The sequence below is a fragment of the Rhamphochromis sp. 'chilingali' genome, assembly GCF_963969265.1.
Source record: "Rhamphochromis sp. 'chilingali' genome assembly, chromosome: 7".
Taxonomy (NCBI): Eukaryota; Metazoa; Chordata; class Actinopteri; order Cichliformes; family Cichlidae; genus Rhamphochromis; species Rhamphochromis sp. 'chilingali'.
The window spans coordinates 13835406-13863205 of NC_137934.1; the positions used below are offsets into that span (position 1 = coordinate 13835406).

Consider the following 27800-nt stretch of genomic DNA (forward strand, 5'->3'; position numbering starts at 1 on the left):
GTGAAAGGCCAAGCAGTTTCCAGGATCCACTTCTCACCCTTACATAACCTCTTAGATGCAAATGCCTTCGCGTGGCAGATAGTAGCCACTGTAAAGCGGCCATCACCTCTGACCCCTCTTCCTAAAGTTGCCCCATTTTCCCACTATTGATCCTTCAGATTCCTCTGACATTGAGAGTAAGTGTGACAATCCTCTTCCAGATAAAGGCATTTTAGGAGTTATTACCCATGGCTTACCCAGAGCTTATGTGTGAAACCTCTCCATACAGAGAGGGGCACTGAAATGGACCATTAAAGTTAACTATGCCGGGGTAGTGTGTGGTTCAAAGGTTGCACTCTTTCTCCTGGAGTATTCTGTTCAGTAGCTTTTAAGTCTTCTGATGCTACAGATAGAGGCACGTGAGGGTCAACTGGAAAAGGCAGACAATAAGGGAATTCAGCATGATGGGTAAGCAACTCTCATACATCAGTTGAGCAATGTCTTTGTTGTGCTGTCCTTAACCTTCATTGTTTTACTCTATTATCATATTTAATGTATTATTTTACTGTATTCATATTATCCCTTTATAATTTTGGGATTCTGCATTCTATGTGTATTTTATTAATTTATTTAATTTTTTAGTTTTTTCACCAAAAAGTTATTTAAATATGAAGATGTGTAAATTGTTATTATTTGATATCGGGTTTTTTTTTTAGAATGTGTTTGAAGCCAGAAAGAGGTCAGACCTGTTAAAAGGGAATGAAAATCAAAACCAAGTACATGTTATGGGACCTAAAATGTAGCACACATACACATGGTCATTTATTATATTGTATTACATACAGAAGCCATTCGTAACTTTCTAGGAAACTGGAGATTCATACAATCAGTTCATGTTTTTAAACCTGTTAAGGTTTAAAAGCTACTGGTCAAAAACAAATGTTTAGCACACTTTAAATATCTGTGGCTCAGGATAAATTTATCAGAAGGGGTGAATAAGGCTTGTACAAACAAGTGCTCAAACAGATTAGAAAAGTGCCATATAAATAAGTGACAGGCCATTTATTGATTCAACAGGTTTATAAATGTAACCAGATTTTATTTTTAACGCTGAGAATGTTCTTATGACTCTTGTCTGAAATTTGTTTTACTGATATTTGTCCCTCAACAGAGAAAATAGAAGTGCTGACACTCACACTTGTCCTGCTGTGCACTGTCTCTGGATTTTCACAGAGTACGTATTACATTCCAGTAAGTTAAAGCTAGAAAGTTTTTAGCAGTTTTGAGTTGACATTCTTTCAGTAAAGATAATCGTTTACAGACCTAAGCCCTGACATTCCCGTAAACACCTTTCATGTTAATTATGCTAGTTGTTGTAACGTGAAAGTGTAGCTTTTTAGTGCTTATTTAAATGTATGAACTTTCTGTCATTGCATTGTACAACAGGACTGACTTTCGCTCAGATAGACGGATGGAACAGCCATGACCAGTCTGACTTGAGAAATAAGGAGCTTAGCGATGTCTTTACATCTGCAGAGATGAGAAAAAATGGCGCCGAAAATATTACTGAGGAATCCACTCAAATGACAAAAACTGAGGAACAGAGGGGTGAAAGGAATACCTCAGAGAGGAACCCTACTAGAGAGCTTGTCGAGAAAGTAAAGACTGTGAAGGAAAGAAGGGGAGATGGACTGACTTCACAGATAGAAACAGAAATGGAGGAAAACACAGAGCGTGAAACGACCACAGCTGGCAGTATAGAAGGACTCTTTGTAAAGAAAAGTGATGAAGGGTACACCCCTGAGACATTTCTCACAAGTAGTCTTTTACAAGAAGGAACAAAAAGAGAGATCTACTCTGTACCAGACACAGCTGAATATGTAGATACAGATAAAGAGGTTGCATCGAAAATGAGAGAAAATGGACCGAGTTTGGACCCTGCCTCAAAGACAGAGACACACAATGAGAGCAGGAGACTGATACGTACTGGGGGAAAATGGAAAATAGATCATGATCATGATGCAGTGATACCAGAGGAAGCGAATCACAACAGGATAGATGTGAAAGTGAAGAGAAGTGATCAAATAGAGAGGCTAAAACAAAAAATGGTTGAAGAGGAGCAAGAAGGAGAGCTAGTTGCAGGGATCAGTCATCAGGAGAAGAGAAGAGCGGCACAAACTATAAAAGAAATAGGAGACAAGGAGAAGGGCGCAAAAAAGAGTGAGGACATAGCCCATGCAGTCTATAAGGAATTAATAGAAAAAGAAGATCAGGTATTAATTAACAACATTGCATCTCCTTTAAGTATATTTCCTGCTCAGGTAGAAAATGCCACAATTCAAATTATCATCCGTTCTCAAAATAAGCCTCCCGCTTCTCACATCTCCCCTTCACTTCCTGTCACACCCACACAAATTCCTCCAGACTCCTCTCACCCTCCCACCCTTTACACCACGGATAGTTTTCAGTCTCCTTCTGTCAATATTCACATTCCTAACTCAGTCAGTCACATCACAGACTTAACAGAGAGTCTGGGGGGCCATCTCAAGCAGAAAGAAATGGAAGTGAAGGCTGGCTCAGTTATAGAAGATGTAATGGCTAAAAATGTTTTGTTGAAACCAGCATGGAAAGAGGTACAAACACACAGAGCAGAGGACAAGGGGGAAATAAACAGAGTTGTGCAACCATATGAGGGGGGATTTATCTTGTTGGTCCAAACAGCAACAACACAACCCAATGAAGCAAAGTTTTTCACCAGAGAGCCAAACTCAACATCAAAAATAAATGCAGTTTTATCTGCTGAAGTGCCTCGGCTTGCACACAAATCAAACACGTCGCAGTCGATGGGAAAATACCGAAATGTTGAACTGATGGAGAATTACACCAAACTTACAGGGAAGCAAAATAAAGCATCTTCTCCGCAACTACAGCTGAACAAATCTTCAGCCAAACCACAGCTCGGAACTGCCAAAACACCTTCACCGAGGCCAGTGAAAAACAACAAGCAAAGCAAAAATAAGACCATCAAGAAGTCCAAGGAAAAGAGAAGGAAGAAGAACAATAAAACCCAAAAGCCACCAAAGAAGAAGAAAGAAATCTTACCACCAACGCAGTTTCCTTACTTTATGGACAACTATTGTCCAATCGAGTGTGCCTGCTATGGAAGGTAAGACAAAGGATACTAAAATGAGACTAAGATACCCTTTCAATATTCTTAATATTAAATCACTAATGATTCTTTAATTGTATGTGTTGTTTTTAGAGTGGTCCAGTGCTCAGACAAAGGTGTGGATAAGGTTCCTTATGGTATCCCCTATAATTCCCGCTACATCCTCCTTATGAATAACTACATCAACAGCATCCAGCTGGACCTGCTAAATCAATATGACTCTATGGAGTTCCTTGTACTAAGCAACAATCGTCTCACAGATGGTTCAATTGAGGGAGCTTTTGAAGGGGTCCCAGCTCTGAAACGCCTCTACTTGGATAGGAATCTCTTACAAAGGGTGCCAGCAGACCTTCCAGCTTCTCTGGAGGAGCTTCGTCTGGACAACAACCGCCTGACCGTGATCTCGAAGGCAGCCTGGGCATGGTGCCCTGGCCTCTTGGTTCTGAGCCTCAGCAACAACAGCCTTGGGAATAATTCAGTTCCTAATGGCGTGCTCTCCCCTCTAGGGAACCTGCGCACTCTAAACCTGGATCACAACATGTTGATCTCAGTACCTCTGGGGTTACCATTGTCAATCAAAGAACTCTATCTTAAGGGTAACGTCCTTGAGAGTTTTGGCCGAGGAGCTTTCAACGGGAAATCAGGGTTGGTGGTGTTGGACCTGAGTGCAAACAGACTGATAAACAAAGGGCTAGATAGGGATTCCTTCCTCAATACAACGTTCTTGGAAAGCATCAACTTAGAGGGGAACAGACTAAAACAGGTGCCACAACACCTTCCTCTATCTGTTAAAACTCTAAATTTGGAAGGAAACTTCATATCTTCCATAAAGAAATCAGCTTTCAGAAGTTTGAAAAAGCTAGAGCACCTAGGCTTAGCATGGAATAAAATCTTTAAAGTGACAACAGGTGCATTCAGGATGCTGCCCGTACTGCACCAGTTAGACCTGAGTCACAACACACTGAAGCAGGTGCCCAGACAGTTACCTAAAGGTTTGCACTCAGTAGCACTCAAGCACAACAAGATTCGGTCAGTGCCTCGTGATGCTTTCTGCTGGGGCAATAAAACTCTCAGCGGACTTGTGAAAGTGCAGTTGGAGCACAATTTCATTGATATGGCAAAGCTGGATGCACATGCCTTCAGATGCTTACGGGGCTTCCAGGTGGTGCACTTCTATTGAGCATCTGAAAAGTTTCATAGGCTTGGATTTTTTTATGCACACAATTGAAATAAAAGTTTATAGTACTGAATCCTGCTTTGAAAGTTTTATCCAAGACCTGTGGTGAATGCCACTATTACGAGAAACCAATGATGAAACTCAAAAACAATATTTATTGTGTGTGAAATTCAGTTTATTGTGTGTGACCCACCAAAGTCTCAGTGTCCGACTATTTTTATGACTCAGGCTGCTTTTCCCAAAAGCCCTTATATGGTAGGAAAACATCTGTTTGCGTGCAGCATGAGCAGCCTAAGGTACCTAGAACCAGAATTGTATGACTGCAAATCATCATGTTATTACTGACAGTTTTTATTTCTGGCAGTTTTTCCATGACCAACTAAAGCAAACATTATTATTTTATCCTACAGTAATTAGGTTTTTTTTTTTTTAAAAGCTGCTCTGTTTTATTAGGCTAAAAGTTAAATTAAGACTACTTATATGAAGGTAACTGAAGGGATGAAGGAATTAGAAATTTAAAAAAAAAAAGAAAGAAAGAAAGAAAAGCAATTATGTTGAATGTATGTAAACTTGTTTAATTTAATTATTGGATCCAAATTTACTTTTCTTTTTAACATTGTCAGCATTGTTTTCATTTGTCCTAGTTTCTAGAATGTGGATATGTCAGATATGCTGACAGTGAGAGACTCTCTGTGGCCTATGGATTCATGTTTGTTTTGGGTAAAGTGTGAGCTCACTGATTGCAACCATCTATTCTTTCCTCTGTGTGTACCAACAATATGTTTTATGAGTCACTGAATAACAAAGATTCTACTGATTATATACCATTGTCGTGACACTCTATTCGGCTTTTCGTCTCCACTATAACATCTTACTTAACTAGATGTCTGTTTTCCTCAAATCTTCAACGAAAAAGTTTAATCATGTAAATTTGTCAGACTCAATAAAAAACAAGTTAAAATAAAGAACTCGTTTGCTGGTGTATTTGATTGTTTGTTCCTCTTTCCCTGTTTGTAACTATTCCAGCTTTCTGGTTCTTAGTGAAAGAACAAAGACAGTGTGATGGGGCAGTTTAAAGGTTCAGTCTTAGTTATCCTGTCGGTTGACTTATTGTTCCACGGTAAATACATGGCCCAAAAATGTAAATACATTCCTAATAAACTAGCCACTAGATGGCAATAATGTATAGAAGAACATTTCCAATGAGGACAGCCTTGGGGTATGTGTGCAAAACTAAAGACAGAAATGTGTTTTTACCTGGCACAAATACAACACTGTGGCAGTTTAAATGCATATGCTTCAGGAAGCTCATCCTGTCAGGAAAATTATATATTTAAGGTTATTTATGGCTTCAAGGCTCACACTACAATGGGAACTTAATGTGAGCATCGTGCACAAACACAGACAGGGGCAAGAGTCATAAAAAGATTTTCACTCTGAAGCAAATGTGTTTAGGATTTCACTCGCAAAAATTAGAGAGGATTCAACCTGACCACAGGCCTGGAAAAAATATACATGACAGAAGATAAATGAAGAAGGGGCATCTTTTCTATTAGTGAAAAGTAAGACAGAAGGCAAGAATGGGGTAAAAGCATTAGCCCACGTGGAGGTGCTTAGCACTTTTCTCCCTTTTCCTTCTTTCCCTCAGTCTAATAAGTTCAGTCAGCAACGTGGCACTGCACCCATAGGGCCTGGGAAAGAGGAGCAGGAGGAGGGGGCAAGAGGGAGAGCCGGGATGAGGGGGGAGAAAAGTAGAAGAGAGGCTGAAGGAGAGGAGGGAGGGCTCAAAGAATGGCTCCAGGCTCCACTGGTTCAGTGCGTGTCCAGAAGGGAAGAGTTTTGGCTGCAGAGCTTACCAGCACCTCCTTACGGTCCAGCAGGACCCTGACCCTGAATCTCACCACCATATCTACCTGGGTCTTCTAGAAATCCTACTTATTTCTTTTTATACCTTTGTGCCTTTCTCTTCCTCCATCTGTCTCACTCACTTTTTTTTCTTTGTTGCACATTATGTTCCTGCACCCACTCACCTTTAAACCAAAGTGCATATCAATTTATGCATATGTGCATGCCTGCGCGCATGCATTTTTCTTCTCTGTACTTGTGTGGGAGTCAGATACGTCATGATCATCTGAACTGCTCCCTTGACACAGTCTGAGCCCGTGTGCTCATTTAAGCAGTTTGGCAGATGGTTGATTTGGCAGATTTGTGTACGTCGGTATCCTGTGCTCGATGCTATCTGATATTTAAGCTTATCCTAACAGGAGGAATGCAGGAGTAGTAGTAGTAGTAGTAGTAGTAAAAGTCGGGGCTTTGCCATTCTTTATTAAGAAAAGCTTTTGCACTGATTGATTTTCATTCAAACATGACTTATAAGGCAAAGCAATCATGTAATATTTGACTAAAGCCCCAACACCACTGACTTAAACATTCTGTCTATTTAATTTAGCATTGCAATTTTACACTTATATACAGATTTCACTCAAACAGTCCCATAGGTACAAATGCTGTGACTGAGAACACAAAATATGCAATTTATTTAATTTTTTTTTTCACTCTAATGCTGACCAAAGTCATGAAACTCCTAGAGGAATCTGACCACAAGAGAGAGAATAGGAAGACAGAAAAGAACAGACTGAACAGGATATTAAACCACACCCTAGATGTGATCCAGCCAGACAAAACACACAGGCTGACTGGACTGAGTTGTGGTACTATTCAGCTGTTCAGTCTTTTCCTTTCCCATATTTGTAAAACTTATGAAACTTGTATACATTATCAGATGATTTATATTTTATGCTAAAAGTTTTATTAGCTACAGCAACAATTTTATGGAATACGTATAAACGAAGTGATGAAGTGTTTCAGTGATGGTTGACACTGACAGCATATCATTTGTGGCTGGCCTTTTTCACATACAGTAATTGAATGCAGTTCTAAGAAAGACACACATAAAGAAATCATTTTTGCTGTGTATATGTGCTGGGTTTAAGGGTGTCTTGCACAAAGACACACATACACATACACACCCATCTCTCTCTCTGTTTATCTTGCTGTTCGGCACTATACAAACCAATGGCTGAATTCATCCCCTAAGCCGAGCTCAAACTCTAGACTCCACTATAATTCAACCCCTGTCAACCCTTAACCTTAAATCAAAGAAAAGATGAATCCTAACTCTAACCTTAAGCCCAGACTCTGAAGATAAGATTGACCAACATGACCTCAGTTCTAAATCTCAAACGTAATCCTAAAGAATATAAAAGTCCTCGTGGAGATTCAAATGGCAGCTCGGTCCAAGCACGGTGACATTTCAAAAGCCAAAGGTAGGTGGCGCTTGAGTTAGCCCGGAGAAAGGGAAGGCAGAGGGAAGTAAAAGAGGGAGGGCAGCAAGTGAAGGAGGAGGCGATACAGAGAGAAACCATGGGAGCCAGAGGGACCTCTAGACACACACATACACACAAATTCAGCCCATCATATGGCTCTGCCTCAGGCCTGCACTAACAATACACACAGGCATGAGCACAGAAGTCACACACGCACATATACAAAATGCTAAATTGCTCTGCACCATCAAATTTTAGTTACACAAAGCTACTAAGGAACATTTAACGAAGGCACCCATTGCAGGGCATTCATTACTAACACATGTGTGCACACACTGTGCACATATGTTACTCAGACTCCACAAGGGGGCCTGTAAATGTTTATCTTCTGGAGCGAGACCGAACATCTTGATCTAAAGCAAAGCACAGTGGTATAAGCAGTCGTTACACTCCAAATGGGCCACATAATGTTATCTAAAGTAATTCATTTGTTGGCCAGTTTGAGAAAGCAGAGAGTGGTTTAGGTGGGATGAGGGAGTCTCTAGAAATGTCACACAACAGATAAGAAAACTTGCAGCAGGAAAGGATTTCCTCTTCTCTTCTTTGTTACAGTTGAAAACGTGTCTTATATTTGCTATCATTGATTTAACATTTTACTACTGGCATTAAATCCACCTGACACAGGCTTCTAACTAAAAAAAAACTTTGCAGGGTTGGAGTATGCAGAAATATAATTGCCTGTGAGTTATTCCCAGCCTATAAGTACTCAGGAAACATGCTCACAATAACCTGATTTATCAAGTCTTCTTTACGTGTTCTATCCCAGACCTAAAAAGCTGGTTGACAATTCATTTCACATAAAATAAATCTTCCAACTCAGTCTCCTAGCATTAAACTTGATGGTTGTTTATCATCAAGTCAATGCCTGTTTAGCTTTCAGCTTTCCTGTAGCTGGCCATTTGTTTGAAGGTGTTTGCACAGGGATTCATGCAAATAGCAATTACTGTACGTGCATGGAGCCAATCAGGGGTCCCTATTCTCTATTCACAGTGAGGACAACTTTGATCTTTTCCTCCCTTTTATCTCTGCCAAATAATTAATAAGCATATTCCATTGCATCTTACATATTCCCTCAGCCTTTTTAAAGTGATCCATATGATCCTTCCAAATAAAAGTAGAGACAGCACGGACTTGTAAAGTTGTCCAATTTCCAAGCTGTTCTGTTTTTTGAGAATTGTAAAATCACCAGCCAGTAATCTCCTGCAGGATTTCCCAGAGCACACAACTTTAAGACCCCGTAAATCTGGTTTTGGAGCCAATCAAAGCACCTTGTTTGTCTCATTCCCAGTTTGAGGAGCAATAAACAGTCTGACTTCATATCCATTCATCGAAATAAGTTTGAAGACATTAATCATTGCTTACTATTACAACAGTGATAACTGGGTTTTATCCAAAAGGACCTCCTGGAATTGGTGTTTGTCAAATAGTCATGCATAAGATACAAACCAACCATAAGCCACTTTCGCACAAATACTGCAGCTTCCAAAATTTGTATTATCTGATGCAGATGCAAGGGAGAATTAAAATATCTGACACAGATTAAACTCTTTAAGTTGCCAGCTCACCAGTCGAAGGTCCATGTGAGAATATTGCAGGTACATTCACTTGGATCAATACCAAGTGAATGGGTGCCATGCTCAGCCTCTGCTTGCTCTAACCAGGCGGCACCTTACCTAAAACCATACTGAGTATTTCCAGTATTTGGAATGCAACCAACCTAGACTATTTCATGCTTTGCGCTTCATGTTAGAAAGGGCATCTGCAAGCAGCTAAATATGCAATTTGAAACATACACTTATTACATACGTATACATATTTTGTTTCCAAATGTGACATGGCTTTAATTCTTGTAATCTTTTAATCCTGGACTCAGACCAGTCCCATAACTATGATAAATATTGAGATTTGAATACATATTATAATGCAAATGTGGAAATATTTATTCTAAAGCCCAGCTACATTTTCTACATTTCTGTGGTCTAAATCCATCTTTTTAGGTGTCTCAGAAGTCTGTTGTGCTTGGTTCTACATCAGCAGCGATAATTTATTCACCAAAGCCCACAAAGCAACCTAAGAATGCACCTTTGCCTTCAGGCCTCTAATTCAGTAAAGAGGCACTAACACTCACGTTTAGTTCATGAACTGGAATCTAACTGAACTGACTTGTGTGTTTTCTCTTGGTTCAGTCTTGGGTTTCGATCATTAGGTTGGTGAGTCAAAGGTTAAACCTGACTCTTGGAAAATTCCTCATTTTAAATTGAAAACCCGCTGAGCTTTCAGGTGTAAAGTAAATGAAAACAAGTCAAAACCACAGACAGGATGCAATGGCATTCCACTTGGTGCATGTAATATAGTTTAAAGACTTCATTAGGGGACAGACGTTTAGCAGCTGAGTCATGTAAAGATCACTGAATGACAAGATTTGTGCCGATCATGATACTCGGCAACCCATCAATCCATCTACGGTTCCAGTGATCTTCTGTGTCTCACTTTTTTATTGGTTCTGAACCATATGTCTGCCATCAACATGGGAAATCAATAAACCAGGTCACCCTCAGGAAGCATGTTGTTTGTTTCTCCAGCTTCCTGTGTGTTGGCTTTTGACATGGGCTTCAAACAGGTTTGTCTGAGGCAAATCAGGTCACAAAAAGCAAAAAAAAAAAAAAAAAAAGTAATTCAAAGAAACCTTAGAAATATCATGGGCTAAAAAAAGCCAAACAGTGACAGCTGGCACTTTAAATAAATAAAGATCAAGTAGAACATGGGGTTTTCCATGGTAGCAGACATTACCTAAGAAATTGTTTCCCCACCCCAATTTTACTGATGTCTGTTTTGAATGTCAATGAGCAGAAAGTACGACAGACAAAGCCAGTGGTTTTATTAAAGGGCAAGTAGGGAAAGAACTACTAGGAACTCTCCAACGCCACTTAGTGACATTTTTCTGGACCTAATCCATAACAGCACTATATTACATGACGCAAATACATTCAAACAGTAGTCAACAAATCACCTGACACCACAAATCATCACCCAGCATTAAAACATCTGATAACGCTGTTTCTCCACTTCCTGTTTTGCCTCTAATCTAACAGCTGTAAAGTAAATTAGTAACACTAGCAACAAGATGTTAAATTAGAGGTAAGTTCATTCTCAGCAGGTATTACACAGCTTTAATGTCAACAGTGGGGGTTGTGACACACAATTGGATGTTTTAAATAAGAGGCAAGTCTAAACACATGACGATGTGACGCAGACGTGGAGTAGAGCGGTGTGTATAGACACACGATTGGTGAGTGCTCAAAAACACTGTCAGAGCTAATTTATCTCCCTCGCACACTTCGGTGAGATTAACAAATGTGCCACTGCACGAACAAAAACATGACTGACAAATTAGATCATCTGATTATGTTAACGTGACAGCAAGATGAGTTGGCTGGATTTCAATAATCAGTTCACCCCTCATAGCAGACATTACAGTCAAAGAGTGACTGGCAGAAATGATTCAGACATTATCTGTGTTCCCTGCAGTGTTATTGGCACTTATAATCTAAGTGGCATCAACTATTTTTATGTGAGAAACACTAAGGATCTAAGGATAACCATACTGTTCAAAGCTGTACTTGAGCAGCATCCTAATTGGTTTTGCATGTATTTTTCTCATAAAATATCAAATAGGTTATAAATTTGAACCCAATAAAGAAAAGACAAGGATTAGCACGTATAATTATGTTTGTCACAAATATCATGGCAATCAATCAAATTTAAAGTTTATTATTAAGTATTCATGTTAATATTTCATTAAGACCCCAAAATAATCGTTGCCATACACTATGATTCATTTCCTTACAATCCATAAAAATGTTGTGTATGTTTATAGACTTGCTGGACACTTTCTTAGGTACATCTTGTTAGTACTAAGTTGGACCCCCGTTTGCCCTCAAAACTGCCTTAATTCTTCATGGCATACATGCAGTAGGCTGTAAACAATCCACAATCCATGCACATCCTTGATGAATCTCTTGTTCCATCAGATCCCAAAGGTGCTCTGTTGGATTGACATATAGTGATTATGGAGTACTTTAGTACTCAGGGCTGTGTGTCGGACAGGGTCGTCTGCAGTACGGGGGCCCCACAGGGAACGGTTCTGGCTCCGTTCCTCTTCACCATCTACACTGCAGACTTCTCCCACAATTCCACCCAGTGCTTCCTGCAGAAGTTCTCTGATGACTCTGCAATAGTCGGCCTCATCACTGATGGGGACGACAAGGAGTACAGAGGTCTGACCCAAGACTTTGTGGACTGGTGCCAGCTGAACTACCTCCAGATCAACGCCAGTAAAACCAAGGAACTGGTGGTAGACTTCCGCAGGCACAAGCATTCTCCACTGCAACCACTGAACATCCAAGGTATGGACATTGAGGCTGTGGACAGCTACAGGTACCTTGGTGTTCATCTGAACAATAGACTGGACTGGACTCATAACTCAGACGCCCTCTACAGGAAAGGGCAGAGCAGGCTGTACCTGCTGCGGAGACTCAGGTCGTTTGGAGTGGAGGGCCCACTCCTGAAGAAATTCTATGACTCTGTTGTGGCTTCTTTTATGGCGTGGTCTGCTGGGGCGGCAGCATCTCTGCTGGGGACAGGAAGAGACTGAACAGGGTGATCCGAAGGGCCAGCTCTGTTCTAGGATGCCCTCTGGACCCAGTGGAGGTGATGAGTGACAGGAGAACGGCGGCTAAGCTGTCATCCCTGATGGACAACATCTCCCACCCCATGCAGCAGACTGTGACAGCACTGAGCAGCTCCTTCAGTGGGAGACTGCGGCACCCACGGTGTGGGACGGAGAGATTTCGCAGGTCTTTCCTCCCCACTGCTGTCAGACTCCATAATAAAGACTTTAACTGATCAAACACACACATCCATACATATGCAATAATACTAAGTGCAATAATCCTTTCTGTCATCGTTGTATTTTTACTCAGTTGTATATAGTATTTGTATTTGTATTCTATTTTTATCTTATTGTATATTTATTTTATTTTATTCTACTGTATATAGTATTTTATTTTATTCTATTCTGTACAGTTGTGTACTGTATTTATTCTTATTGTATTCTAATTTTTGCCTCATAACTTTTGCACTGTCCACTTCCTGCTGTGACAAAACAAATTTCCCACGTGTGGGACTAATAAAGGTTATCTTATCTTATCTTATCTTATCTTATCTTAGTGACATGAATGAATAAATTAATTAATTAATGTACTGGGATCATAAAGAGATGGACTTGGTCAGCAACCATACTCGGATAGACATGCCTGTTTACATGCATGTCCATTTCAAGTTTTGGAGAGGCGAAACGTGAGATGGACACCCTTGCAGAAGTTTCATTGCTGCATGCAGAAATTGCATTACCAGCAAGGGGAGATAATGTATTTAAAGCTATGATGTTGGTAGTGAGCAAACAGCAAGTTAAGTATATTCCAGCGTGTCTATTACATGCTTTGTCGTGATGTGGAACCATAAATGTCGTGACATGGGTTGTCATATCACCTCAGACCGGCCATCCTCCTCGAACATTTGTGAACAACCGGACATTTTCATCCATAGAACGGCTATTCGCTGGCTATTTTCTCCTTCCTGGTGCTGTACAATTCCAGCAGATCAGCAGTTTCCGAAAAATCTATCTGGAAGGTTCAAAGTCATTCAAATCACCTTTCTTCACCATTCTCGCATTCAGTTTGAGCATTGAGTTGGTGCCATGTGACTGGCTGAGTAGTTATTGAACTGAACAAGCAAAGGCTTGAAGAGGCGTGTCTAATAGGGTGATTCTAGTTATTTCAGTTGTAACCCATATGCATTATTGACAGTCTCGATGCATTAAAGCACAATTTTTAATCAAATGTTTAGAAAATAACAAGCAAAAAGTTTTGTCTTACACTTGACACCGTCAACCTAATCAAGATCATGTCGACTTTGGTCTTCAAAAGATCCCTTGTCCTGCTGCATCAGCAGGGACTGAAACAGCATTTGGCAACAACATAATACACTTAATTCCTCGATCCGGGGCAGAGTTTCCCGGAAAGAATGAGCTGTTACATAGAAAACAGATGCACTAAATTCGTGACATTGAACTCTGATTTTCCACAGTGAAACAAAGTTATCCATCCGGGTTTAATTAATTTCGATTTAAAGTTAAGAAACAAATTGAACCATTTAAAAAGGTGGGCAATAGTTTCTCTTATTTTGTTTTCCATAAAAAACTAAATAACAATGGAAATTTCCACACAAAAATGGATTACCATCATGTTTTTTTGTTTATTTGTTTGTTTTTATAACAGCACTATGATATACAGTTATTAAAACAAAGTATTGCATCTAAATGTAAAATCCAAAATCTAAATAAAGAATATGCAAACTATAACAGTTACTTTACCAAAAAGAAATAACTCCAGTTAGCATATTTAAAAAAAAAAGATTTATGGACCAGTCAACTGTTTGTGCCAGGTATTGTGAAACAGTGACTTCTTTGTTGCCATATATTTTCAGTTGTGCAACAGTTCAATGACTGTTACTTAAATCAGATATTTCATCCATGTTTTTGTGTGAAAATACTACCGCCAACTTTAACATCTGCCCATTTTTCACTGCCAGGGTCATCAATGTGTCTGACAGAGAACTACAGAAGGATTATGGGAAAACACCCCAGTGGGTGACTTGGATCTGTGAACAGCTAACACCGATGAATCAGTGACTCTTCCTGATTGTGACTTTGATGTGGTTCAGATCCAGTTTTGTAGTGAGTGCTACATGTGTTGTGTAATTTCAGAAAGATAATATATATTCTTGTTGTAAAACAGGTAAAAAGAGGACTCGTGTCTGAAACAACATCAGATTTAGTTTCCTTAGAGAACTGCTTCCTCTTTGTGCTTGAGCTTTACAAACTTTATAAACACTCATAACCGAAGAGGCGGAGGTCGAGATGTCCTGACTTTGAATCCCTAGAATGGAAAAATCTTCAAAAGAAAGAACTGCAAATTCTGTGACGCAAACAATGCGATCTTTTGTTCAACCCAAGCTTTTAAATGTCTTGTCGTTGAAACATTATGCTCTTGCCTATCAAAGACTTTCTGCAGTTGCCAGCTTCAGACTTCAGCAAAGCTCGTCTAGAACCTTTTATACAACAGTCTAAAGGCAATTATGCTGACATTGGCAAGTTATCGCTGCCTGGAAACTGGAAAATCCCACCACACAAGTCGTTCATTGTTGTTAAAATTTCTGTCTGTATTAACAAATGAGAATTTTAGAGTGATATTTGCGGAAAAAAGATCACCGTGTCTGTCAGAACACAACATTAAATGATCTTCTTCTTACTCTAATCAGCTCTTATAGTACATTTCCAAATTTTCTTGCATTTAAATGAAAACATGATGATCTGTGACTCAGCTCCAAAGCCATCAATCACCCGAAACTCTATGGTCCAAGGAGCTTTCACGATGCACATACCTGGGAAACTGATTCATTTAGTTCAATAATATGACTTGCTTATATTTATGTCAAATGTGTTAAGCAAGCCTGCGTATCTGACATTAGGCTTTCATTGCCAGGGTTACTAATACAGACCATTTTAAAGGTGGAAAAGTGGTTGTGACTACACCCTTGTTTTTGTGTGGTCATCTTTCCCATCAGTAGACTCGAGACACTGTAAAGCTATGCAAACCTGGATGTGAAAATGTGAAGTATGTGGAAAGAATGGGGGCAGACTGTGGAGTAAACTTCAATTGATCCAAGAGTAACTGAATGATCTTTTGGCCTGCTGGTAAAATATCCTGGTTCAATCAGTCAGGCAGAGGTTCTGTACGAGAAATGATGGGCTCTATTAGTACAAGATTAGGCTTAGACACAGAATTCTGACCCTTTGCCACAGGTTTTCTGCTGCAGCAGCATTTAGCTGATCAGACATGGCCACTCCAAGAACATTTCATTTCATCCTAGAGTGAAGAACTCCATGAAAGAGAGGTTTTTCTCTTTTCCTTTTTTGTGGTTTTTTTTGGTTTTTGGAGAGTTCAGTGCACTTTGGAAAGCTTCATGAGAATACTAGGGAAAACTCTGACCACATCTCATCCGTTCCATGGATAGCCGGTCTGCCATCAACCACGGATAAATTATCAGAGTCTGGGAGAGAACAAATGTGGCCAACACCTAATTGGCTCCACCAACACTCTTTTTGTGTGTTAATCCTTTTCTCCTGTCAGTCTGTATTGTCCTTTCTTCGAAAATCAACTTTGCTTTCTCCCCTGCACATAAAAGACAAACGGAACAATATTCATCATTGTTTTGAAGTTGACCTTAGCATGTGTTTTACACATAACAGGTACTTGAAAGCATTTTCCATCTTTCAGTGAATGCTCCCTTCAGTTCCTGTACAAATTTTTCCAATCACCTGAAATGCATTCCCGTGGAATATCAAGCATTCATGCCAATTCTATTTCTGTCCCATGTGATTTGGGCAATCTACGAATGCTGACGTGTGTGAAGCAATAAGTGAGATAGGATATGTTTACATAGTTATGCTATGAGGTTATTGAGGAACTGGGAGTGAAAAGTAAACGTCTCATATGTCATTAAAAAAACAGAAATAGAGGACTACTTCCTTCAAAACTAAAACATACAAACAGCAGTTTATTTTGTCAGTTTTACTAGCAATAAACAGTAAAATTAACAAAAAAATCTATCCACTGAAGTAGCAAGCAACAATGTTTGTGTTTTCTTTCACTTTCTTCCTTTTTCTGTCACATCTGGTCCAGTAACAAAGTACATGTTCCTACCACACCTCGATGAAATAAACTTAAACAGCTAAAATGGGAAGTTGGACTGCAGCTCCTTTTGGCACACTGAATTATAAATGTGGATAGAACAGAAAAACATTTCTCAGGAGGCAAACATCGCCATTAGTCTGTCTTACTGTCATTCTGGTTGGGAACTGCCATCCAACATATACAAAGGAAGTGTTTTGTCTGGTGAAGATACAATTCTTCTCAGTTTAATTACAATCCACGTTGGTACTTGAACTTCATTGGCCTGAATTCTTGGTGAAGATAGATGGTTGACCCACTATTCTACAAAAGCCCACATGCTGCTGCCAAAGTAGGGTGTGGACACTGTGATGGCTCATGAGGGACAATGTGGAGACATAACACATGTAAGTGTTTTCTTATGGACGTGTCTGAAAAAGGGGGCAGGAAATAGGTCAAACAAAGTTTCCAAAGACACTGTACAGCTGTTACAGAATAATTACTAATGAAAAGCAACACAACAAGATTTAACACCATGCTGCTCCTTTACAGTAACTGTTCTTTGTTCCAAGAGCACACTCAGTTATTAAGGTCTATGAATAGATTAAGACTCTTTCCCTGTTGTGGTGATGTTTAAGAATTTTCCACTGGATCTGCTAAAAGTTGCATCAGTTATGTCCAGTACTGGCCCAAGTTGGTGATAAAATCAATAGAGCCTGTAGCGGTCTGTTTGCAGTAACTGGGTAGGAACACTTAGTCATGGCAAACACACAGAAACCCAAGTCTGAGGTTCCCAACAATGTCAAAGTCCGAGCCAAATGAAGGGAAGGTATTTGAAAGTCCTAACTGCATTCCAGACTTTAAACCTGTGGGCGTAGACCTGGAAAACGTGATAGCCGCAGGATAGATTTAAAGTAATAATCAGATATTTTGGGAAAAGCATGTATTTGCTTTTTTGGGCAACATTTTTGTGAGTTTACTTTAGCATAACTACTAAAACCACTGAAAAAAAATCACAGAAAAAGGTGGAGTGAGGGCGATAACACTAGCTTTTGAGGTTTGCAAACTGCACCTGTAGACTGGGTGTACCACATAGATCTATAGTTCAACTGAAAGTGAAGAAAACTTCAGCAGGGACTTTTTGCAAGGTGTTAGTACAATTAAAGGCCCAGAAAGTGATATTATCTGTTAGTTAGTCATATTAAAAATGCTCCAAAAAGGACTAGTATTAAGGGGTCGATTTTAGTGAATTAAAATTAGCTAACTTAAGTCTATAAATGCTAGCAAAAATATAGAGAGGGATAGTAGCTACATATCGGCTATTTTACTCAGTCAAAGGACTCGTGTTGGAGTTGGCATGTCAATATCTGTGGTAAATTTAAAAACCACCAATAAAATGCACGCAACTGATTGACTAGTTATTAGTGTTACTAGATTAGGCTGTGTCCTTCAGGAAAAAGTAAAAATGCCATTTTGAAAGCTGGCAATGAGGGAAATGGATACACAACAGCAGCAAGTATACCATCGACTCAACGTCCTCCTTTGTTGTAGCATTCATGTTGCATACCAATGACATTATGGGACGTTGCTATAACGACCCATTAGGTGGTAATGGAAAATGATGAAAGTTGAGCCACATCAAGTAGGTACTAGTGGAAAAGGACTACTAGGGCTGCACCCTCTTTCCAACTAATTTCACCTAGCAACAGCTAGCAACCACCATCCACTTGCCAAGTTGCCAAGACGTCACTGACCTTTCCCTAGTTCTGTGTGAACCAGACAGCAATTGGTGAGTTTTGGTGTGAAGTGGATGGATTTTGAGGCAGAGTGAAGCTCACAGTGTGTGCAAAGCTAAAACTGTTGACAAAAACCAGCTGTTTTTGAGCAAAGCAGTGTTCCAGTATATACTCTGGACCAAATGAGAACGAGTTGCCAAAGATTTTGACCTGAAGGGAGCAGTGGGACATTTTTCCATTTTTATTGTAATCATGTTTGCAGCCATTTGGCTTCTTTGCACAAACAGTGTTTTTCTCTATCAGCATCCTGCTGTGTTTGGGCCTCCTGTTGTTCAGATTCAGGAACATTTTAGTCTCATCTTGCTGACAGCTTGTTTATAATCTGCCCTCCACTTTCTGGCGAGGCTGATGGAGATACTCTATTTCACGTAACGCTTTATTTGGACTATGTTGAAAAAAACTAAAGATATTTGACATTTTGGGAAATAACTGACCCCACATTCACATGTGCGCTGGTCAAACAGGATCTCTGTTGGACTGCTGCATTAAATATTGCTACTATCCATTACTGTGTCTGTGTATGTGTCTCAACATCTGTTTATCTCATTACTTTGCAGATGTGTTTTCTCCAAAGTAACAGAGTTGGCTGACTAACACCCAAACTTAGCTCATTATGTCCTGTTGTAAGTTCATATTCTGTGTTTTCAGCTAATGAATTACTTTAAAAAACTACATCCTCGGTAACTTAGAACTTTCTGTCTTCCTAATATTGCTATATTAGAGCTCTTTACAGCTATAAACACTCTTCAAACGAATACAGTGACAGTCAGGCACAGACTAGTGCTTATTAGGTGGATTGTCTCTCCCATTCTAAGCTGACAATGCCACGGCAGGGTTTGACTGTTAATGTGTTTCCCATGCACACACTTTCTGCTTCAGCCTTACCAAATGACACTCGAGAGCCCTGGACTGCCTGCTGAATACATCACCCATTTTACAGCCACTCTTTTCCACTAAAACTCTCATACTGATACTATTTTCCAAGGTTTCTAAGTATTAATCTACATTTAGTGTGAATAAATACTGCATTTATACAAAATAAGTTAATGCAACATTTGAGAAGCAAGTAAGTTAGACATGGCAGGACAAAGCAATGCAATATGTATGGCATTATTATTAGTAAGCATCTGAAAATCAGCATTTTGTTGATGGATGGCTTCAAAGCTGATACACATTGGCAGTGCCTACTCTTGTGCAACAGGACAAATTCCAGTTTTACAAAACACACCTAAGGAAAAATGTCATAAATCTACCAATCTGTAGCCTGATCCATCCCGGCCTTGCTTTCTTTTGATATTTAACCTTAACACAAGCCAAGTTTTGTGTTATAAACACTATTCAAGCATCAACTGCGCCAACATTCCCTTCAGTCGCATCAAACCTTTACCCTAATTCATCTCATGATAGCTGTTAAGAATACACTGAAATGTTAGGACAGATTCACCAGCTCTTAGGAAGAAAGACTGACAGGGCAGTTTAAACAGATGGTGCAGAAGTCCTGGACACTCCCTTCAATTTGGTTTGGACAGACATCAAAATGGACCGTTGGGAACATTTGAATTTGTAATGTGGTTGTAATCGGTTTGTACATCTTCACTGGTCATTGAATAATTCATTTAGTAAGAATTCTGCACATCGTGCCTCATACGCTCCTAGTATTTTACTCCCGATGTTTTTTTGTTTGTTTCTTTTACTAGAGGAAATTAACAAATCTTCGCATGCAAACATAAATTCTTGTGCTGGGATGAATTGCAAAGTGCACTGCCATGCTTATTTGAAATGTGATGTGAGTATTTCTGTCAGAAATACTTTTTGTGGTTTACCCATCCTCACAAATTGCTGACTATATCTTCTGCCATAATGGATTACTGGAACATCCCAGTGAATTACCATCATTGGATTCAGACCATTAGAGATCATGTCTAATGTGCTGCTTCTTGGGGGGAAAATTAAAGGCATACATTTAAGGAATAAATGTTTGATATATATATTTCACCCACCATTAAACCTTTTTATACTAAAAAACTTTACTAACTTTACTATAACTGCCTTCACTTGCTGCTTGTTTGTGGGTCTTTCTGTATTCAGTATTGTATTTAATAAAAGCATGCTATGTTATGGACTGAATTTGAGCAGCCCTGTATACTTCATACTTCCCTGCTGTTTCTATCAGCAGTCACATCATCGATATGTGTTATGATGTGTTATTCATCAGATCATAAGCTGTTTCTCTCCTTCTCCATTACAAGTTAATCTTGGTTTTGTCTGTCCAAAGAATTCTTTGCATAATCATGTGGCTCTTGTAGACGTTTAGTGTAACCAGTGGTTGGCGCCTAGTTGTAAACCCTCTGTATTTCATCCATGGAGGCACTACCTCTTGATTGTAGAGCTTTACAGTGATACACTGTATTTCTTCAAGAGTGCTCCTGAGTTTGTGAAGTTGTTTTTTTAAGTATGAAAATCTGACATTGTGCACGTTAGTTGTCTTCTGTGGTCTTTCAAGCCTTTTGGTGGTACTGATCTGACTATTCCCTCTTCTTGATTTGCCCACTCCTGAAGTTTTCGTGTCTCTCCTGTCAAATTATTTTTGAGACTCTGAAAAAAGGAAATGCATTAAACTGGTTCTAGTTCCTAAACAGTTAACCTAAAAAAAAAAAATCTGTAAACCCCCAGTTTACAGATTAAAGCTGTCTGCACTTCAATCACATGTGGATTATCTGATTTAAAATCTACAAAAAATTGTTTCTTTGTCCAACACTTTTTGGGCCTATCTGTATCCCAGGCTACTTGATGCTGTAGTGTTATTAAAGGTTTGTCCTCCATGAATATTATCACACGCACACATAGTAATCGAGTTGATGAATATTAGTCCTGTGGGCAAAATAATTAATTTCAACCAAAGGTAGAACAATATCGGAAAAATGTTGTTTTGCCTCATGTGCATGGAATGTAAAATGTGTATAAAAGACATACAGCCCTTAAATGCCTACAGATTGTCTGGTGTTGTGTGAGGTTAATAGTATATTAATAGAGCTGTCACTGAGACACACCGGCATGTAGCATTTAGCTCATACAGTGTTTTGTGGATCATCTGACTCTGTAAATACACCACAGTGTTAACGCTTAACTTCATTTTGTTTCCATGACTTGAAGGTTGAGCGGAAAGTATTTGTGTAGCTCTCAAAGCTTGGTTCACTATAAAGCTTGGCAGCTAACATATCTGTTTAAAAGCAAGCGGCTCTGGAAGGGTCAAACTTCGTTGGCAGACAAGAGAGCTGCTTGGCTGCTCACCTCAGCTCAGTTAATCAAAAACAGACTGAAATGGAAAGAAAAAAATGCCCACCAAACACATGCAAGCCCATACGAAAGATTAATGAAGTCTCTCAAACACCCAGTGGCCATTTGTACTTTGCGAAAAAACATTCAAGGCAGGACGCTTGCACATAGTTAACCCTGTATCCACTGCAGATTTGTGGATGTGAGTAATAGCCACTTATATTCCTTCATCATTATTTAAAAGCAGCACAGATTACACGCCAAAAAAGTGTTCACCCTGTGAAAATGTTGCTAATAGTTGAGCAGAAAATAAAGCAGCTTTGGTCACACTTTTGTTTAAGCTCACAATGAACTCAAACCAAATTGGATAAAATAAAAGTTAATTGTGTAATTAACGAAGAAAAACAATAGGTCAGCTTGACCTCCTCACCACCACAATATTTTATTGCCTTTTTAATGACACCACCTTGATACACTGGTGTGGTTTAAAAATGATAAAATCTTTTCCTTTGTTTTCTACCTCAAAGCGTTGGATCAGAAAAGTGTTTTTTATTGTTCTTTTGTGGTGTTCCACAATAAAACACCTGCCAACTGATGGGTGTATTTTCTTCTAATGAGCTTAAACTCTGCTGAATCAAACCACTAAAATCTAGCCATCGTTGCTATTGTTCTCACTTTTTGCTGCAATAGTCAATTTAAAACTGCTGCCTTAGTAGAAATGCATTGGCTTTTTAAAAAACATCAGTGTACATTTGTTGAGACAAAGATATCCTGTCATTTAAAATACAGTTTACAGACAGGCTTGTCAGTGCTTTTGTTTTTAAGGAAAAACAAATAAATTTAGTCTAATCCCACACACTGTCAGGAAAAAAACAACAGTAAAGTTCATTTTCTATCCCTACAGGTGCAATTTACCCCCCAGGGATAATTATTATTGAACAACAATCTTATTTTTACATTTCCAAAGGCTAAAAGGGCAAATATTTTATTCCAAGGCAACAAATGGTACATTTTTGCATTATTTCTTTTAGCAAAAAATCAGAAGAAAAATCAGTCTTTGACTTAATACAAAAGAAATAAATAAAATCTGTTAGTTTTACTCTGAAATGATCATTCTTTACAGTAAAAAGAAAAGAACTGAATCCATAGCAAGCTTTTGTATCTGTCTTTTATATCAGTGGCCTGTCAGCTCACAGCACCGTGTTCGTGACTTGATGAAGTTGACAAAGTGTGATGATGTGAGAGACATAAAGATGTGATAAATGTGAATCAATTTCCAAGTGTTTAAATTATATAAAATCAATTATAATTAAACATTTTTGATACCATTTGATTAAAGATTTGGCTTTTTGTGAAGTATAAACTGTAAGGGAACATAACAGTAGCTAAGAGTGTTCTGCCCACTCGTGAGCACCCCTAAAAGTATGGTGAGGTTCCTTATTTTCACAGATTTCTCAGCACATCAAACATTTGTAGATTTACTCATTAGCTGAGCTCAGCCACTACATTCATCTACCATAATTGATTCATGCTCACCTGAAATTAACAGGCTGTGATTTGGTTAAATTCTGAAAATGCCTTCAGTTCTGGTTGTGGTGATAAGACTGGACGTGTAGCTGGAAGTTCCAGCCCAGCCTTGCGGCAATACAGCCGGCGTGCCCTTTTAAACCTCGAGGTTCAAATTCAGAATGCATAAATGTTTAATTTGGCACGAAAGCAAAATGAAAACACAGCAGAATAAGCTTTGTTAAATATCAAAAGATCAGATCAATTAAAACTGATTTGTTCCCAAGGTTCCATATGAATAATCCATTTTTTATGCCATATGTTACACTTCCTTAACCTAATTCTGCTTCTTCGATTTAAAACTGTATAATACAACTGAGTCAATATTCTAATACAAAAGCTTTCAGCAACTTTGTGACAAGGTATTTATATTGCAACTACAATACACGAATGATTTTAGAAATCAAAACCTGAGCAGTGCAGAGAGTACTGAATCTCTGCTGCACATCAACTCTTATTTGTCCTTTTTTCTCCTTTATTGTACAGAACAGGTTAGTAAAGGCTTTTTAACCTAAGAAACAAAATTATGAATGTTTTAACAGCACTGCTCAGCAACCAGGCGTCTGTGTTTGCCGATTCCATCGTATCCCTCTCCTCTATTACCGGATGTGATGTAAACTTGGCTGATCGTGTGTTCCGTCTTTCACTTCATTTTCTGCCACACAGGAGTCTGTCTCCATGGACACCGAAAGTCCTGCCGGCCCTGAATGAGCACGTTTGTATCAAAACACTTCTTGAGCATGTTTCCGTCGTCTGTGTGACTCATGTGAGGGCCGAGGTGAAATGCAGAAGGAGACATCTATTTGAAAAGACTTGTGCATTGTTGTGACGATAGGTGGCTCACCTTAATATGGACTAATTTGCAAGGAACATGAAAAAAACAAAAACAAAAATCAGATTTAGCCCCCATCTCTTCTTTCACTTTGTATTCATCCATCTTAGTTTCAATTTCCCACAGTACTTTGAGGAACAACCTCTTACCAAGAGATGATAAATGACATCTCCCCTCTATACACTACCAATGCCACAGTTACTCATTTGTGCAGCGGCACAGCACCCATCTCACCATTAAGGCTGGCAACTGAGTTGCCCAAGCTTTGTGTGTAGCTCAGAGGAAAGGGTGCAAACAGTGAACCAAAGTGACAGGATTCCTCCACAGCAATTATCATATGAATAAGTATCAACACACAGCCTTGCTTTGATTGGACCAAATAAGGTCATTTCCCACAGTACTGCTGACCCACAACCCGATTGTCTGCCTGTCACTGCCATCACTGGTGCCTCGACTCTCATTCGTGTGTGTGTGTGTGTGAGACAGAGAGCATGCATGTGTGTGGAGGGTCTGTTTTGTCCATTACAGCTGAGATACTCCATTCAGAGCAATAGGAATGACAGCTCTCCTACACCTCACTGCTGGTGAATTACTTAGAGAACCTGGGATGGGATTTGTGTGTTCAGTCCTGCACTTTAAGGACTTCCGTTGGTTTGTCACTGAGAATTACAGAAAAACAAAACTTTATTTGAAAAGGAATGTCACCAATGTGTACAGAAGCTGTAAATCTATAATGCAGGAACAGGTAAAGTATTCAATTATTTATTTATATTTTCTCTACCATTCGGAAGAATTATAGAAAAAAACTATTTCATGAATTCAAAAGTTTCCTAATTTGTTGTATTAATTTCCTTAAAAATGTAACTAGAACCACAATGGTGCCGGTATTTCACTTCGTGCCATCTGGTTTTGTAGTTTTACACATGCAGCGATTCAGTCCCCCCTCCACTTGTAAATCAAGCCACATTAAGGCTCACTGAGCGCTGGCTCTCTAAATGAAACATAATTTTAGCTCATTATGGTGAAGCAGAGTTTGCTGTCCAGCTGACCACAAACGACACTCAAGGTCATTCTCAGTATGTGAGAACATGACAAAGATTTTTCTTCCCAGAGTTGGTTACGTGCAGGTTACACACATCTGTCTTGTCACAGAATGTAGTATAAAAGCCACTTTGGTGGCAGTGGCACCATAAGAAGCCGATAAAATCTTGGAACGATAAAGATATGTTCCTTTACCCAAAACTTCCCACCAGAATACCCCTCATTAATGCTGTAAGGCTGCACTGTAGTGTAGTGCATTATAATTTCTATAACGCAATATCCATCCAGCTTCTTACAAAATATATCTACTAAACTGTTTTCACTATTTTATGACAGTAGAAATTTCTATACACATCTACTACTACTCTTCCTTGACAGACAAACACAGCGGAGCACTATCAGTCATGGATTGGCCTCCCCAGAGCCTGGACCTCAACATTTTTAAAGCAGGCTGGGATCATCTTGAGAGAGAATGGAAAAATAGGCAACAAGCATCCAAAGAAAAGCTCTGAATGTTCTTCAAAAAGCCAGCAGAACTATACCTGAAGACTACTAAAATTACAAGAAAGCTTGCTTAAGAAAGTTTAAGCTATGTTGAAGAATAAATGTCATACAAAATATTGACTTTCAAAGTCATTTGAATTTCACAAACTCTGTTTTTAATATACTGTATTTCCAGTTATGTTTCAACGTCTTTCAATCAATCAGTCACCACAGCAATTTCTCATTTTCTAAGAAAAATATAAAGAAATGTGAGCTTAGCCAGATAGTTGAAGTGATACCAAACAGCTTTTTTTTCTAGTACTAAATACTTATGCTAAGTACCTAATAGGATAAAGTTCGAATGGACTTTTTCGTATTTTCAATTTATTCTCAAGAACAGGAATAGTGACCAACACATATGCACTTCAAGTTAAAAGAAAACAGTACTCAGGAACTCAGCGTGTGATAAGCAGTGATCTGGTAGCCAGATTAAGCCCAGGTTCAATCAGCACTGCTGTCAAAGTACAGTTGATAAAATGGCAATCATTCTAAACATTAAAAAGGCAAGGTGTTTAAACAAGTTGTTCATCTAGACATTACCCAAGGCTACATTTCTTGCTTGAACCACACCCAATATCCATCTGTCATACTTGGCCAGACTTAATGATATAACCTAAACTAGCCTCTTAGCAACAATATTAAATGTTTGCCTTTAACTTTATCACGCATATTCGTACTTTACAAAGTCTGTGACTTTCAGCACAACCCTTTGTTACCCACTAGTAGCGGTAGAGTACGTGTAAGAGAGGCAGTACATGTAAATGGTGTAGACTCCCTGGAAAATGTATTTTTAAAGGAAAAAAATGACACAGTGAACAGGTTGCATGAATGGTTGGTAGATTGCCAAAATTGAGAGAGGCACAGTAAATACAGAGAGATGAAATAGAGCATATATTTAGCCTCCAGCTCTCTGCAGCAGATCACGTATGTGTGTGTTTGTATGGTGAGTGACGGATCAATGAATCATCACTCCCGTCACTGAATATGTTAGCACAGGCAAACAAACCTTCACATGCCTGTGTAAAAAAAAAAAAAAAAAGTAAAACATTTCTAATGCCATTGAAATGTCTGGAAATGGTGTTCAAACAATCTCTGATATGAAGGGAACGAATCCAGCCAGTGGCTTTCTTTAAGACGGAGATCAACTTTTTTTCTGCCCAGAGAATTACAACTGTGAACGGTTATTATTGTCTTGGAGAAAGGCATTGTTCTTTTGTTTTTGGCAAATCCTCTATGATTTAAAAAGAAAATAACCCACTGCTGAGGTCACAACTTGATGCTGAGCTTTTGACCTTTCTTTCTGACTTCTCTTTACAAGAGATTAACCTGGCCACCTTCCAATCTCTTTTTTAGGCACACAAATATAAAGCTATAGGCTACCTGAAATCCCACTTGTAATAGTGTATGTGCTTTCTGCACTCCTCTTCCTTAAACCTATCTTCTTTCTTCATCTCTTTTTTGACTGCTCCCAGCTTATTCTTACCTCTAAGTCCTATCAATATTTCTGTCTCATGAAACTTGTTCTTTTTATTTGCGTCTGCTTTTGACTTTAATTAGTGTTTGTAATCCGACCCTCCTTTGAGCCTGCAGAAATATACTGTAGTCTGCCTGAGGGAGGTCGGATTGAGCTGCAAGGTTCAGCATTCTATATCAAAGCAGAAGACTTCATCAAAACACCCACCCTGTAAGCATAAGGTCAGGGGTTAAATCTTCTCAACACATCCACATCTCCACAACAGCCACGTGTCACGGCAAAACCACCTTCTGTTTTCCATCATCTTCCAAAGATTGAAGGCCGCAGACAGGTTGTTTGGGGTTTTTTTCCCCCTGTCTTCATCCAGTTATTGCTATATGTGCCAGGTATGATCTCAGCTTTTGTGCTGGACACCCGATTTTTTTCAGTTCCTCACACAATGCTGTAATCTTTCTGGCCTCTGACCTTTTTCCATGCTGGTGTTTGGCTTGTGTCCTTCCTCTCTCCTCTAGTTCAAGTCTCATTAGAGCATAGATCGTGGATTTTAGTTAAGGTCACTATTTTGTACAAAAACCAGAAAAATCTTGGTGCTTTTTCCTCCAAAGTACAGTGTTAAGACAAAGATGGACCATTTCAACACACTTGGGGGCCGCACCATGTGTGGTCTGCCCTTTGCCTTTTGCAGTGAGAGAGTAAGCCAGACAGGATAGAACTTGCTCCTCTGCTATCTGATACTTTTTCAAAAGGAAGAGCCGGAGACAAAGAAAAG

At 39.2% G+C, this 27800-nt stretch overlaps 1 protein-coding gene across 2 annotated transcripts; it reads left to right on the forward strand.

Moving 5' to 3' along the window:
• The first annotated feature begins 241 nt into the window (after nucleotides 1–241).
• Nucleotides 242–5293, forward strand: LOC308399091 (uncharacterized protein). Of its 2 annotated transcripts, none has more exons than XM_080886072.1 (4): nucleotides 242–447; nucleotides 1151–1230; nucleotides 1426–3145; nucleotides 3242–5293. In XM_080886072.1, exons 1-4 carry the CDS (start codon nucleotides 380–382, stop codon nucleotides 4326–4328), a joined length of 2955 nt encoding a protein of 984 aa, XP_080742198.1. In that variant the 5' UTR covers nucleotides 242–379; the 3' UTR covers nucleotides 4329–5293. The 2 variants fall into 2 exon arrangements, with proteins under 2 accessions (XP_080742198.1, XP_080742199.1); XM_080886073.1 differs by having other exon boundaries at nucleotides 292–447; nucleotides 1151–1213; nucleotides 3242–5292.
• Nucleotides 5294–27800: the final 22507 nt, after the last annotated feature.

Coding starts and splice junctions, on each gene's coding strand:
- LOC308399091 (XM_080886072.1), top strand. CDS start 380: ATGCTACAGATAGAGGCACGTGAGGGTCAACTGGAAAAGGCAGACAAT. Junction 448..1,150: donor AAGGGAATTCAGCATGATGG/GTAAGCAACTCT, acceptor GTCCCTCAACAG/AGAAAATAGAAGTGCTGACA. Junction 1,231..1,425: donor AGAGTACGTATTACATTCCA/GTAAGTTAAAGC, acceptor ATTGTACAACAG/GACTGACTTTCGCTCAGATA.